Source organism: Cebidichthys violaceus, unplaced genomic scaffold (assembly GCF_023349555.1).
Source record: "Cebidichthys violaceus isolate CVI_PGR_0920_01 unplaced genomic scaffold, fCebVio1.0.p SCAF_8, whole genome shotgun sequence".
Classification (NCBI taxonomy): Eukaryota; Metazoa; Chordata; class Actinopteri; order Perciformes; family Stichaeidae; genus Cebidichthys; species Cebidichthys violaceus.
The window spans coordinates 17,717,235-17,730,485 of record NW_027176964.1 but is presented as its reverse complement, the minus strand read 5'-3'; the positions used below and the strand labels follow the sequence as shown (position 1 = coordinate 17,730,485).

Here is a 13,251-nt window from a genome sequence, read left to right as displayed (position 1 = left end):
ATCACAAAGCTCCGGTTCACTGTCAAGAGAGCAGAAGAAGAAGAAGGCTGGCAGCCTTCTTCTTCTTCTTCTTCTTCTTCTGTCTTGATTCTGATGTATTACTTTATTCACCAGCTTCATAAATGCATACATCGTCATAATGCTATAGGCTATTTCTTTATTAAGTACTGGAAAGTTACATTAATACATCGATGACTATCATCAGCTAACGGTGCTGACAGAGCTAACAGTGTGCACACGAGGGGGCGTGGCTAAAGCCATGGCTTTAGATCAAGGGTTAGGAGCTAGCAGCGGCTGAATTTTTCAAGATTACCAACCCCGCCTTCAACTTATTTGTCACCAATCTTCCGTCCTAAAGTAACACCACTTCCTGTCCGTAGTTTAACACAATCAAACCTTTTATCAAACCGATCAAAGAGGTTTTGTTACCGAGCTGTTGGGCCTTGTTTGCTTGTGTTGCTGGGTAATAAAAATACCTTTTGTTAAGATACCAGATTGTTGTACGAGGATACGTTGAACACATTCACACCACAAACACGACACCATGTTCTGTTTCCTTCAACAGACTGAAGATTGCAGTTGCTGCATTTGTAACAGCATCTCTTAATAGCAGCCGTTCTGATGAACTCAGCTTTGAGAGATTGTTCTGAACAACCGCGTAAGAGGATTGTGGAGAAAACTGGAGTAAGCTCGAAGTAAACTGCGTATTGTAAGCTTGAGATTTAGCTTTCTGTGATGAAAATGTTTATGATCGTTATTATTTCTAGCAGGTTCGCACTACGTGCATCACGGCAAACAGGCTTGGACACAGAGAAGGAACACGGTGCTTTCATCCACCCTCTGCACCCCCTACCCTCCCAACACAAACACACAAATACATGCAAACACACACAAACATATGCAAACACATGCGTGCACGGGGAATCACGGGACCGCCAATTCCATGCCGTTGCGGTCCTCCAGTAATCCAGTAATCCAGCCCCGGTTAGTCTCAAGCGGCACGTTTGAACACAACCGCTGCGGGTGGATTCTGAACCACTTATTGGAGCTCCAGCAGCGTGATGACAGAGGCTTTTTTTTTTGAGGCCCTAATCAAGTTTGCAGCCCACGCGGAGGCTGAGGGGCTGAAGAGATGAATCTGTTTCGCTCCTGATCGCACAGCGAGCCGAAGCCCGGCTAGAGTTTGGCAACGGGGGAAGAAGTGTGAAGATTAAAACAGTGAGCTCTTTCTCCTGATCAGAGCCTCGGCCGGCCCTCCCTCGCCACCGCTGCACCTGCTAGTCACAGCCCTGATGTATGTGCTCTCTTCTTCCCCTCTCTCTCTCTCTCTCTCTCTCTCTCTCTCTCTCTCTCTCTCTCTCTCTCTCTCTCTCTCTCTCTCTCCCTCTCTCTCTCTCTCCCTGTCTTGACTTTCACTGACTGTCTTTCTTCTCAACCCCCCCCCCCCCCCCTCCTTATCCATGCTTTCCACCGCGTTTGATTATCGGCAGCGACCCAGAACTGTGTGAGTGAATCCATCAGAATTTCATCTCTGCCTGCCTTCCAGTCGCTCTGTCTCACGCAGACACTGCACACATTCACGGAACCCTATTTTGTCCCTTCCTCTCCCCTTTGATCACAAACACCGGATCTCTGCATGATCATCACAATGAGTGGAGCCGCTCCTCATTTTCTCTGTTTATCACTGTCTAATACATCGAGGAGACGCTTTCACAACTCCTTCTCACCGAATTCAGGAACTTTCGGTCGAGTCGTCGAACGCGGTCTTTAGACTCGATTAGTGCTGAAGCACCTGTAAACACCTGTAGATGAATTGGGGAGGCACAATGGGATGTTTTAGGGATCGTTAGCGAGTGCAGATCAGCTAACTTCAATCTTCATTGTATCCCAGCTGCTGACTTTTCTGCAGGCATAATTCTGTGGACATGTTTCTCCCATGAACAAAGGTTCCACAGGGGGTCTAGGCATCCTTAAAGAACCCGTTAAATCATTTCTTATACATCATCCGTGCTCGGTGTTGAACATCCTTTAGCCCGGTGGGAGGATTGGTGGCTAACTGTTCAGGCTTAAAGCTGCAGTGCGCAGTTTTTGTCTCCCCCTTTCTTGCAGTGAGGGTAATGACACAAACAGCGCTGAGCTCATGCCTCTGGATCTGCCCCACCTCTCTTATTGTGAAGATCAGGGCACGTTTTGAAAGGCCGCTGCGCTGGTGATTCACAAACACCAACATATCCAAGATCTGTGTTCCTCAGTCCCTTCTCTTCTTCCAGCGCTCTCTAGCGAGGAAGAGCTACACCAACAACAGCTAGCGTTAGCGCTAGCATCACATTTGTGGTCGGATTTGTTTATGTATTGTGTAGTTATTAACGTTAGCCCCTCAGACATTCGCCGTCTGGACAATTGGCTCACGATGACTCAGTGCAGCCTGCGGTCAACTGACGGTAATGCAAAGATGTAATCTGTGAAACGGGTTTCACATTTAATTTCCACTTTTCAGGACGGCAGGATCATTTCCATAAACAGCCGGACGCTGTCCTTTTGAGCAAATGTTACTCAAACTTATTCATATTTAAACTATATGTTGGAATCCTGGTAATAAAGGAGCATGTCACTCGGTGCAGCTTGATGTTTTGAATACGTTTCTCTCAGCACAGGGGATGAGATGTACTTTGAATATAAGGACCACTTGTTACTGTTGGTCTTTTCATGAGATCTGTTGACATGAAGAGAAACATAGAACATCACCAGCTGTGTCCTTTGAACTGCTCAGAGAAACAACATTTCAGGTCACGCTGACACAGTGAACATTTTCCAAATGATCATTTGAGCGTTTCTCTGTGACCTGAAGGCAACGGACCAGAGAAGCTTCACTCCGTCCTTATCTTTACTGTCTCTGATGTATTCTGGACCGTCCAACAGCAGAGAAGTCTGAAAGTAAAAAAAAGGGCAAAGACGTCCAAAAACTTCATGAGTCCACTTGATCTTATTTGAATACTGATGAATGTCCCACCACCAGTGTCTTTAAGAACCACCATCAATAATGCATGTGTGATAGTCTGGGCGCTGTTTGCTCCACTTATTCCCTTCAATCACAGTTCACTTTTTAATATTTCACTGCGGGTGGCCGAGGCCGATCCACTTCCCTCTCGTCTCAGCTTGGATCCCAAACATTGCCCTATTTTGGACTTTAAACATGTTCCTGATGAGGACAGACAGAGAGAGAAACGGCGGTTAATAGGAGACCACAGAGCTGCTTAAATATTAAATGGACGGACGCTGGTGACACAGAAAACGCAATCTTCTTTTCCTTCAGCTTTGCATCCAAATCCAAATGGCAATTGTCCGGTCAACAAAGCAGTCATGTGATTTAGAGTCTTAAAGCCCTCAGCACATTTGAGTCAGTGGAGTTCTGCTCTGCGTGTGACCGACCACTCAGGAGACAGGAGGCCTCAGACGTGACCCACACTGGGACGTCCTCCCGTCCTAAAAACACAGATACAAAACAACAGTATGGTTTACTGATCCTGTTCATTTCAATAGTAATAAATATGCAAATTAGATGATATTTTTCCTTTAAATCTCACTAGTCTCCTCGGCTTTCTAGACTAGATTACAGTGAAATATCATTTCCACATCTAGATGTACAAAGCTGAACCTCAGAGTCGACACTTCACAATTTGAAAGCTGACGTCTTTCCATGTTTACGACATCACATGGAAGCTGCATGTTTTCAGCCGTGGGTTTTACTGCCGGCCGTTTAACCGCTCAAACCAATCGGCACACGAGTCATGGAGCCGCCGCGTAGGCCAGTAATCTGGATGTGACTTGACTTCAGCTCTTTTTAATACGCCGCAGATGATTGCACATTCCACTGAGCCACCATCAATCGTGACTACAAATAAAAAATACTGACAAGATGCACGGCCATGACGCCCAGTCTCATTTCTACATCTGTTGCTCCATTAGTGGAACTAACGGAGAGAAGAAAGTCAGGCACTGGGTTCTTCCACATGTGATGTGTGCTTTACTTTGTAGCAGTTTATGTTCATGTCCTGTCTCTGTTCATTCACATCATGTCTTTCTGAAAAAGAAGAAGATAGCGCAGCAGCATCAGAGCTCTAGTTCCCCTCTACAGCGTCTTCTGTCCTGCAGGAGGTCTTCACAGTCCTCTGGACTCAAACGACTCATCTGGCGTCATTGTCTCATCAGCTGCTGATAGTTAAAGCTGAACTTCCTGTCATTTTTCTGTGAACTAATCCTCTTGTTGTTTTGTGGAAGCCTGAAACAACTGATCTTTTTCCCCCTGTGGATAAGGATCAGGATCAGGATCCGCCTTCTTGCGTCCCCCGTGCAACCTCGCCCTCATCCAGCCTGTTCTGCACTCCGTGAACCGTCTCACCTTCACCGACCTCTGTGTTTTAGAACCACACCCTAACAGTAGTATAAAGGCCAGAGTATGTGGACTACAAGGAACGGTAGAACCGTTCTGCTGCAACTTCATTTTCATGCGCTGGTGAATTTTGAGATTTTGGGCTATTTAGCTTCCAGACTAGTGAAAAGAAACATCCACAATACACATGTAGTTTATTTTACTACTTATTGTGCCTGTAGATTTCTACAAAATTCACCAAAGGTTTCCATTAGATAATGCCTCCTCTGTCTATAGAACCACAACAAAGTGTTTGGTTCATCATTACATTACAGTCATTTAGCAGACGCTTTTATCCAAAGCGACTTACAATCCAGTATCTATCTACACACCGTAGACGCAGCTACGGGAGACATTTTGGGGTTAAGTGTCTTGCTCAAGGACACATTGACATGAGACTAGTAGAGTAGGAGCCGGGGAATGTATCGAAATCTTACAATACGTATCTTTTTTACAGAGGAGTCACATGCCAATCAAATGTGTGCAGAATATATATATATATATATATATATATATATATTTTGTATTATTGTCTTTTTCTTCATTTTGAACTGGCTCTTGTGGAACATCAGGGGGATTAAGTTTAAGCCTCTTTAATTTAAACTAAAAAAATGGAACCTTGCCTGCACTTCTTCAGAGTTGAATGGTGCCCTCTCTGCCTGCTGCTGACACCGCGGACGCAGACGCTTGTTTCACATTCAGCTCGTGCATCGACCACATCCATGATGCTTTACGCGTCCCTCCAGTCGCAGAGGGCAGGCTGAGCCGCTGAAGACGCTTCAGTGGCGTCGCGTGGAGATGATATGCAAATGTGCGCGAGAGGGGGGGGGGGGGGGGGGGGGGCACGTGTACAATTCAATTAGAAATGAAATGATGCTTTTTGGTGATGGGACCCACGGGGCATTCTGGGAGTCCTGTTGCTAATCTATGCGTGGCCATTACAGAGCCATTTAGACAGTTTATCGATCAATTACAGTAAAAGGGGCCATCGACCACACAGTCAACGTGCACTGTACACACACACACACACACACACACACACACACACACACACACACACACACACACACACACACACGGTCAACGTGCACTGTACACACACACAGTCAACGTGCACGGTGGTACACACACAAAATACAAAACACACGTGACGGAGAAACAAGGAGCGATTGTTTTCCACGCCGTGAGAGCCCCTACAGTGCATCTCTCTCTCACACACACACACACACACACTCTCTCTCTCTCTCTCTCTCTCTCTCTCTCTCTCTCTCTCACACACACTCTCTCACACACTCTATCGCTCATTCCGCCTGCTCTCTCTCTCTCTCTCTCTCTCTCTCTCTCTCTCTCTCATCCAGCCGAGCTGCGAGAGAAACAGCGAGCAGGCGAGAGAAGGAAAACGGAGCGACGGAGATGTGGAGCGTCAACATGCCGCCGCTGCTGCTGCTGCTGCCGGAGCTCGCGCTGGTCTTCCTGGTCGTCCTCGCGCCCGACGTCCGAGGTCTACACGGCGACGAGGACCAGAGCCAGGACACCGAGTGCAAGATGAAGAGCGTCACCGTGTCGGCGCTGCCGTTTCTGCGGGAAAACGACCTGAGCATCATGCACAGTCCGTCGGCCTCCGAGCCCAAGCTGCTGTTCTCCGTGAGGAACGACTTCCCCGGGGACGTGGTGGTGGTGGACGACCTGGAAAACACCGAGCTCCCCTTCTTCGTCCTCGGTGAGTTCTCGAAACACGCCGGTGTCCGCGGTTCATTAGCCGCCAATTGGGCCGATTAAACGCGCTCACTGTGGTTCTGTACACCGGAGCAGCTGTCTGCTAGCTTAGGCCTGGTTCCACACCATGTGTCCACTGCTCCCCAAAACACGCTCGGCTATAGAGAAGCCATAATTCATAACCCACGCCATTAGGCTGCGTTCATGTGTCAGAATTAGTCCGTGGACTTGTATTGATAAGGCTGTGGTGAGCTACATCAACACTTAGCACTTCCTATTGCAATAACAGGCCGCATAGCATCCTAATGCTAATAAAATCACCCCCCCCCATTGAACTATTAGACATTAATACTTTTGTACGAGCAGCGTCTCTTTCATGTCTCGTGTCCTGTGTTCTCTCACGTAAGCGTGCACGCGTAGCTCGGTGAGCTACATGTGTTGCTGCTACTTGCTAGTTAGCACGCTAGCATGTGTACAGCCAAACTCCTGTCACTTTAGCACAACTTTAACCGCGTGTGTGTTTGTGTTGTCACCTGGTCTGTCGGTCCCTCTGTGCGGTCAGGGTCCGGTTTAGTAGCGGACTGAGACGCTACAGTCCACCTGTTTTGTTAGTTTTCAGGCTTTATAGAAACCGAACTTTATCCGAGTTTAGACAGAACCAGGTCCACTTTCACTGGGCCATAGGTGAGGGCCTTAGGAGACGCTGTCCATGGCGCTGAATGTCCTCAGAGCCGCTGTCCATGACGCTGAATGTCCTCAGGGCCTCTGTCCATGGCGCTGAATGTCCTCAGGGCCGCTGTCCATGGCGCTGAATGTCCTCAGGGCCGCTGTCCATGGCGCTGAATGTCCTCAGAGCCGCTGTCCATGGCGCTGAATGTCCTCAGGGCCGCTGTCCATGGCGCTGAATGTCCTCAGGGCCGCTGTCCATGGCGCTGAATGTCCTCAGGGCCGCTGTCCATGGCGCTGAATGGCCTCAGGGCCGCTGTCCATGGCGCTGAATGGCCTCAGGGCCGCTGTCCATGGTGCTGAATGGCCTCAGAGCCGCTGTCCATAGTGCTGAATGGCCTCAGGGCCGCTGTCCATGGTGCTGAATGGCCTCAGAGCCGCTGTCCATAGTGCTGAATGGCCTCAGAGCCGCTGTCCATAGTGCTGAATGGCCTCAGGGCCGCTGTCCATAGTGCTGAATGGCCTCAGGGCCGCTGTCCATAGTGCTGAATGGCCTCAGATCCGCTGTCCATGGTGCTGAATGTCCTCCGAGCCGCTGTCCATGGTGCTGATTGTCTCCATGGCTCTGCCTGGTTTGCAATGTTACATTTGTACACCCAGTTTTGTCAACTCTGTGTCTTTTGGATGTTTTAGTGATGATTTAGTGTTGTTGCGGGCTGCTGGCCCTGATGGTACACTTATTTAGTAGAGTATTGGCCCCAAGGCTGCAACCAACGTGTGTGTGTGTGTGTGTGTGTGTGTGTGTGTGCGTGTGTGTGTGTGTGTGTGTGTGTGTGTGTGTGTGTGCGTGCGTGTGCGTGTGTGTGTGTGTTGGCTGTTAAAGGTACTGAGCCGTCTCATCGGTACACGTGTCTTTGTTGTCACTTTTCAAAGCAGTTGCCTGTTTTTAAAAGGCCTTCTTCATACCTGCATGTTCCACAGATACTGCAGGTTTCTCTCTGGTGTCAGATGTGAGCAGGTGCTTTGCACTGTGTGGCTGAGGAAATAATCAGCAGACTGTTACATAGCTTAAAGCCTAAAGATGTCCCTGGTCAGGCCTTTATCAGCATCATTTCCTCTTATCTTCATCAGCACACAGGACAGCACATAGTGAGGGCTGAGAGGGAAGGAGGTGACGTGCAACTGGATTTGAACTGATTACATGTCCATCATCTTAATCCTCTAGACCACCATGACAATCATGGATGTATTCATGGTATTTACTTCAAAGTGTCAGAAAATAGGGAAAATGGCTTCTATATTTCTCCGATCTCACGGTGAGGTCTTTAAATTGATTCTTTTTGTGACCAAAACTTAAAGATATGCAGCTCCCAAGGGCTCAACAAAAGGGATTGCCTGGGGCAAGTACATGTCACGTCCGGCTAGTAAATCTATCAACTCACTTGATACTCGCTCAAAGTTGTAAAATGAAGAAATTAATACATAGTTTTTTCTTGTCTCAACAGAGACAGGAAGTGAGATGGCTCACTTCTCAGCCACTTCCATAAGTGGCTGAGAAGTGAGCCATCTCACTTCCTGTCTCTGTTGAGAGTTGCACATGCTCAGTACCGGTCGAGCGCTCGTGAAAAAGATGGCGGCGGGTAAATAAAAGTAAATAAAACAGTGTGTGGTAAAAAGTGACTTTGGGCAAGTAGATTTCTGTCCTTTTCTCTTTACTTAACTGAAAGCTTTTGATACTTTCCTTTGATGCTACAGACTCATTGGGTTTGATACTCTAGTAGTTAAAAGTTAAAATAGTTCTCTATACCTCTATAGTTAGTTAAAACTATAGAGGTTCCAGACCCAGTATTATTGAGTGTTTACGCCATGAGACCGCTTCATTTAAAGGCCCGGTTCAGACAGCAGTTAATTCATTACGGGGAGGAGGGAAATAAGCCGAGGTAAACGCACAAGTGATCTCTCAGGACCGTCGTTGCATATTAACGAGTCCAAACTCCTGTCTGACATTTCCTTAACGTAGCACTCTGCTCCAGGACGGAGAAAGTCACACCGGGGAGGCCTGACAGGCACGGCGTCGCTGGGACCCACGTTTAGCCTTTCATTTATCTGCCGTTTCTCTTTTGTCTGTTGCTTGATTTCCTCTGCTGTTTAACAAAAACCTCTTCAGTGAAACTCGGGCTGCCGGCTTTGAATCACAAACCAGAACTTTCCCCGTCGTGTAAACGTCTTCTCAGGAGACTAAATCAATTAAACAGTGTGCGTTCGTATCGATAACGAGCAGTAATTACATTTACGCCGGCGGTTGAGCCGCGCTGTGATAAGACGTCAGTGGAGCCGCCGAACTCTTTCTGGCTGCCCAGTTGTCTCCGCCTCACGCTAGCCGTCTCCCGGGCTGTTTGAGTCCCGCTGGGATTAGTGCGGGACGTGGTTCCTTCAGCAGCAGACTTGGTGCGTGGGACATTCTGCCAGGTGAACGTAGACACACGGTGGAGGGTCGGCCGAGTCACCGGCAACGGTGACGGGATTAGATTGTGGAGCACTTTACTGTATCCTGTATCCGCTCACTGCTTCATGAGGTAAAGTGAACTAAAGTCAAACGCTTTAGCTTTAAGGATCGTACTGGATACGACGCAGATCTGTGTTCATCAAAGTTGTTGCCACATCTCCGGATAGTTAAGCAACGTCGTGTTGGATCTTGTGTTCAGTAGTACGATGGTACGTGTTTGTGGTACAGATCATTCATAGATCATTCACAGTTAGAGAGGCACCAATCATGTTGTTGGCCTGTTCTGAATTCCATTCTTTTGAAAGTCTGACCTGTCCTTTCTGATTTTCACCGCCGTCCCCAACAATAATGTCAGAAATCAGTGTAAACGTTATCTTTTTACTTGGTCATTGTCACATATAGGGATCTGTGTTTGCAGAAAACAAGCAATTCAAATGAAGAGGACATGATTGTTTTTCTATTTATTTAAATATTTGTATGATAAATATAGTTGTCATTAGTAGTTCTATTGATGTAATACGTGTCGGGATGCCCCCCCGATACCCAGTTCTAAACGTAACCCGATAAGACGTCAGTGAATACCCAGAGTATTGATGCGGTCCAGATCCAGGTTCTGCTATCGGTACTTTGTCTTTGTCTCCTCTCAGTACAGCGTGAGACTCGCATCATGATCAGAGAGAAGGAAACGTTGTAGAACTCAATAAAACCCTCACAAGTTCATCACAACGCGGGACCAACGAGCAGAACCTCGCTCTGTTTGTGGAGCAGAAGAACAGGGTCATCAATGACAGATGATCACTGAGATCATTGATTAGATGAGAATCTATTTTAAAGATTCAGGAACTTCTCGTAGATGGTCGAGCTGAGGCTGCAGCTGTGACCCAATTGGATCCTGGTACTGTTCTGAATGACTTGATGTTTAAAAGCTGTATGAAAGTCCTCATGACAACAGTTCAGACAGCAGCTCAAACATATCAACTGAATGACATCGGTGTGTAGCGGCCTTCACGGCTGTGGATTTCAACCACATTGTTGAAGTAGTCTCATATGAGAGATGTTCTCAGTGGTTTCCTGGGTGTCTTGCTCCTGATACTCTACAGCTGTCGCTCCAGAAGAACACAGAACTCAACTGTAATGTGCTCAAAGTGCTTCTTCCCGCTGTGCTCCTCCTCCGTGTGCACACGGTGGAGTAGTTTGGTTGGAGCTCCGCTCACTTACTGTCCTGTTGTTCTTCTGCTTTGCATTCCAATCGTAACAGCTGGCAGCAGGTATCAAAAGATCCACAGAAAGTTCTCAGAACACTCGTGGAGCGTGATGTGCTTCATCTTCCGACCATATGCTGAGCACCAAATCCACTGTTCACTGCTGTGTGTTACAGTGGTGACACATGTCTGCGTTCGTAGCGGCATGGAGGAGATGGATGGACGGTGGAGGAGACTGCTCTCAGCAGCGAGGCCTCTATCCTCTCCGTGTCTCATCAGCACTGCTCATCCTCGGCTAACCCCGGCAATTATTTGAGTGTTTGAAGACCTCGGAGACACAGATCAGACGTCTTCTTCAACGGGACGCTCTCAATGTTCTAGTTGGAGGCGGGAACCATAAAGCCGTTAATCCTCATTTTGGGAGGAGGAAAAAAAACAGGGATCTTGTCATGAGGCTGAGACTCTTTTATTTTCCTGAGCCTGTCAACCTCTTTTGAAGTAACATCATTTAAAAAGTGGATGTGCTTTTAAATGTGTGTGTGTGTGTGTGTGTGTGTGTGTGTGTGTGTGTGTGTGTGTGAGTGAGTGGTGGGCCATTTAAATCCCCCCCCCCCCTCAAACCACCTTTTACAGTGCCTCGCATTTTCTCGCCAAATTGCTTCTCTGTGAAGCAGCTTAGAAGCAATTTGAAAAGGGGATATTCTGTGACTGACAGTAAATTCTAGCTGCAGGACCCGCAGCCACTCGTTAGTGTCAGAGAAGCCCGGCCGCCTTATTAGGAATTTACCCTTTTCAATGTTGTGCCATAAATTGTGCGCGAGGTGAGGTAGTAAAGTCGCCCTCCGGGACAGACTGGAGCTGTGTTTGCTCCGGCACCGATTTACACATCTGGGCTTGGAAGGGAAGGTAGTCGGCTCTAAACCGCCTCCCATTCAAATCTGCTTTCTGCAACGATAATTTAGCCGGTACCGCTCCGATCCAGAGAACGTCTGACATTGTTGCCGGGGTGAAATGGCATTGAACCTCGTTTGACTTGTCGGCTTGGTGTGCTCGTATTTTTCTACATTTTAAACTACAGCCACGACGGCGGGACATCTAGACCTGTCTAGAAGTTGTGTCACCTGTTAATCAGAGGTATGTGGAGAGAAGTGTTGTTGGTCGGGGGTGTGGCTGTTTTGAGTCACGAATCGGATCAGCAGTAAAAAAAGGAGCAAATATGACTTTTATTATCGCTGATCTTGATCTGCAGATACAGATGTTTGTTGTTGTTTTGTTACAGCAGCTGGTATACAAGGCCTGGACTATTGTCTTCACCACTCAAGAAGCCATCCTTTTTCATGCTATAGTCATCTATTGTGCTTATTTTCAATAAAGCTGAAGTTGTTGTTAACTTTGGCTGAGCAGCACCAGACTGGAAACATTACGGACTGGATCGGTTTGTAACAGTCCAGTGCAGGAGGGCTCTGCAGCGGCTGATTAAAACCATCACTGGTACCATCTACTTGAATTCTGCTTGAACGAGTCCTCCAGAGTCCGCTCCGTTTCACTGAACGCTGACCAGCTGCTGGAAATCAGTACCGGAGGAATGGAACGTCTAAAATGTGTCTTTGGTCTTTCATTGTCAATAATCGACGGGAGGAGATCCACGACTCAAACGGTATCAGTCGCTACTGTTCAGCTGCAGATGAGACGGTGGACTGTGTTAATACTGGGTCATAGTGAATGTGGTCCAGAGGAACATCTACGTTCTGCACCGCCCCCATTTACAGTTCAACCTCTCCAGGTCTCTAAAATAAACAAGTGTGAATTTATTAAACACTTTATGTTTATAAACAATTTATTTTCACAATCAATGAAGACCGATGATTAAGTCAGGGATTTGAATTTGTTGTTAGAGACACAATATGTGTGTGTGTGTGTGTGTGTGTGTGTGTGTGTGTGTGTGTGTGTATATATATATATATATATATATATATATATATATATATATATATATATATATATATATATATATATAATTGTGATGTGAACTTTTCTAATGACGCTGTTGTTTTACTCTTCCGCTCTCTCACGTGTCAACAGTTGATTAAAGCACGTCGGTGACGGGTCAGCACATCCTGTAATGTTCTGTCATTAAGGAGTCGCTAGTTGAAAGTGACTTTTAGCCCGGTCGTTAAAAGTGCTAATTAGCCGGCTCGTGAATAAACTGCTGCTTCAGACGTTTGCTGGGCCTCTCGTCCTGCTGCCTGTGACTGAGATGAGAGCAGCTTCAGAGCAGCTTCAGAGCAGCTTCAGAGCAGCACTGTGTGGGTCTGAAGCTGCTCTTCAACACGTGAGCTCCAGCACCAGGAGGACCACCTCCCTCGGTTACTGGTGGGGGTGTTGGGTTGGTGCCGTTCCATCCGCGATCTGTGCATCCATCTTTACGGTTGTTGGTGTTTCCTCTTTAGTGCTGGTATAAATCCCTCAAGCAGGAGACACATTGATATGCACATAAAAACAAAATGTGATCAAAGCAATGCTGTGAATGTGAGTTAGCAGCATGAGTCATCCTCTTGTGGAATTACTCGTGTTCCATTTCCACACTAAACGCAAATATGATGCCGGAACGACATGTTGACTGTTTGAGTTGTATAGAACTAGTCTATAAAGATGTGGTTATTCATGTGCTGTGCTGGTGGATAAACTGAGTCTCCTGATAGATACGAACAGTTTCAAACTTCATAACAAAA

General features: G+C 47.0%; 1 protein-coding gene across 1 annotated transcript in view; it reads left to right on the top strand.

Annotated features, from left to right (window-relative positions):
- The first annotated feature begins 5,638 nt into the window (after positions 1–5,638).
- LOC137892623 (astrotactin-1-like) overlaps positions 5,639–13,251 on the top strand; it is a 71,791-nt gene continuing 64,178 nt past the window's right edge. Inside the window, exon 1 of the mRNA XM_068737905.1 lies at positions 5,639–6,149. Within this exon, the coding sequence (XP_068594006.1) occupies positions 5,843–6,149 (307 nt within the window). The 5' untranslated portion in view covers positions 5,639–5,842. The remainder of the gene's footprint in view (positions 6,150–13,251) is intronic.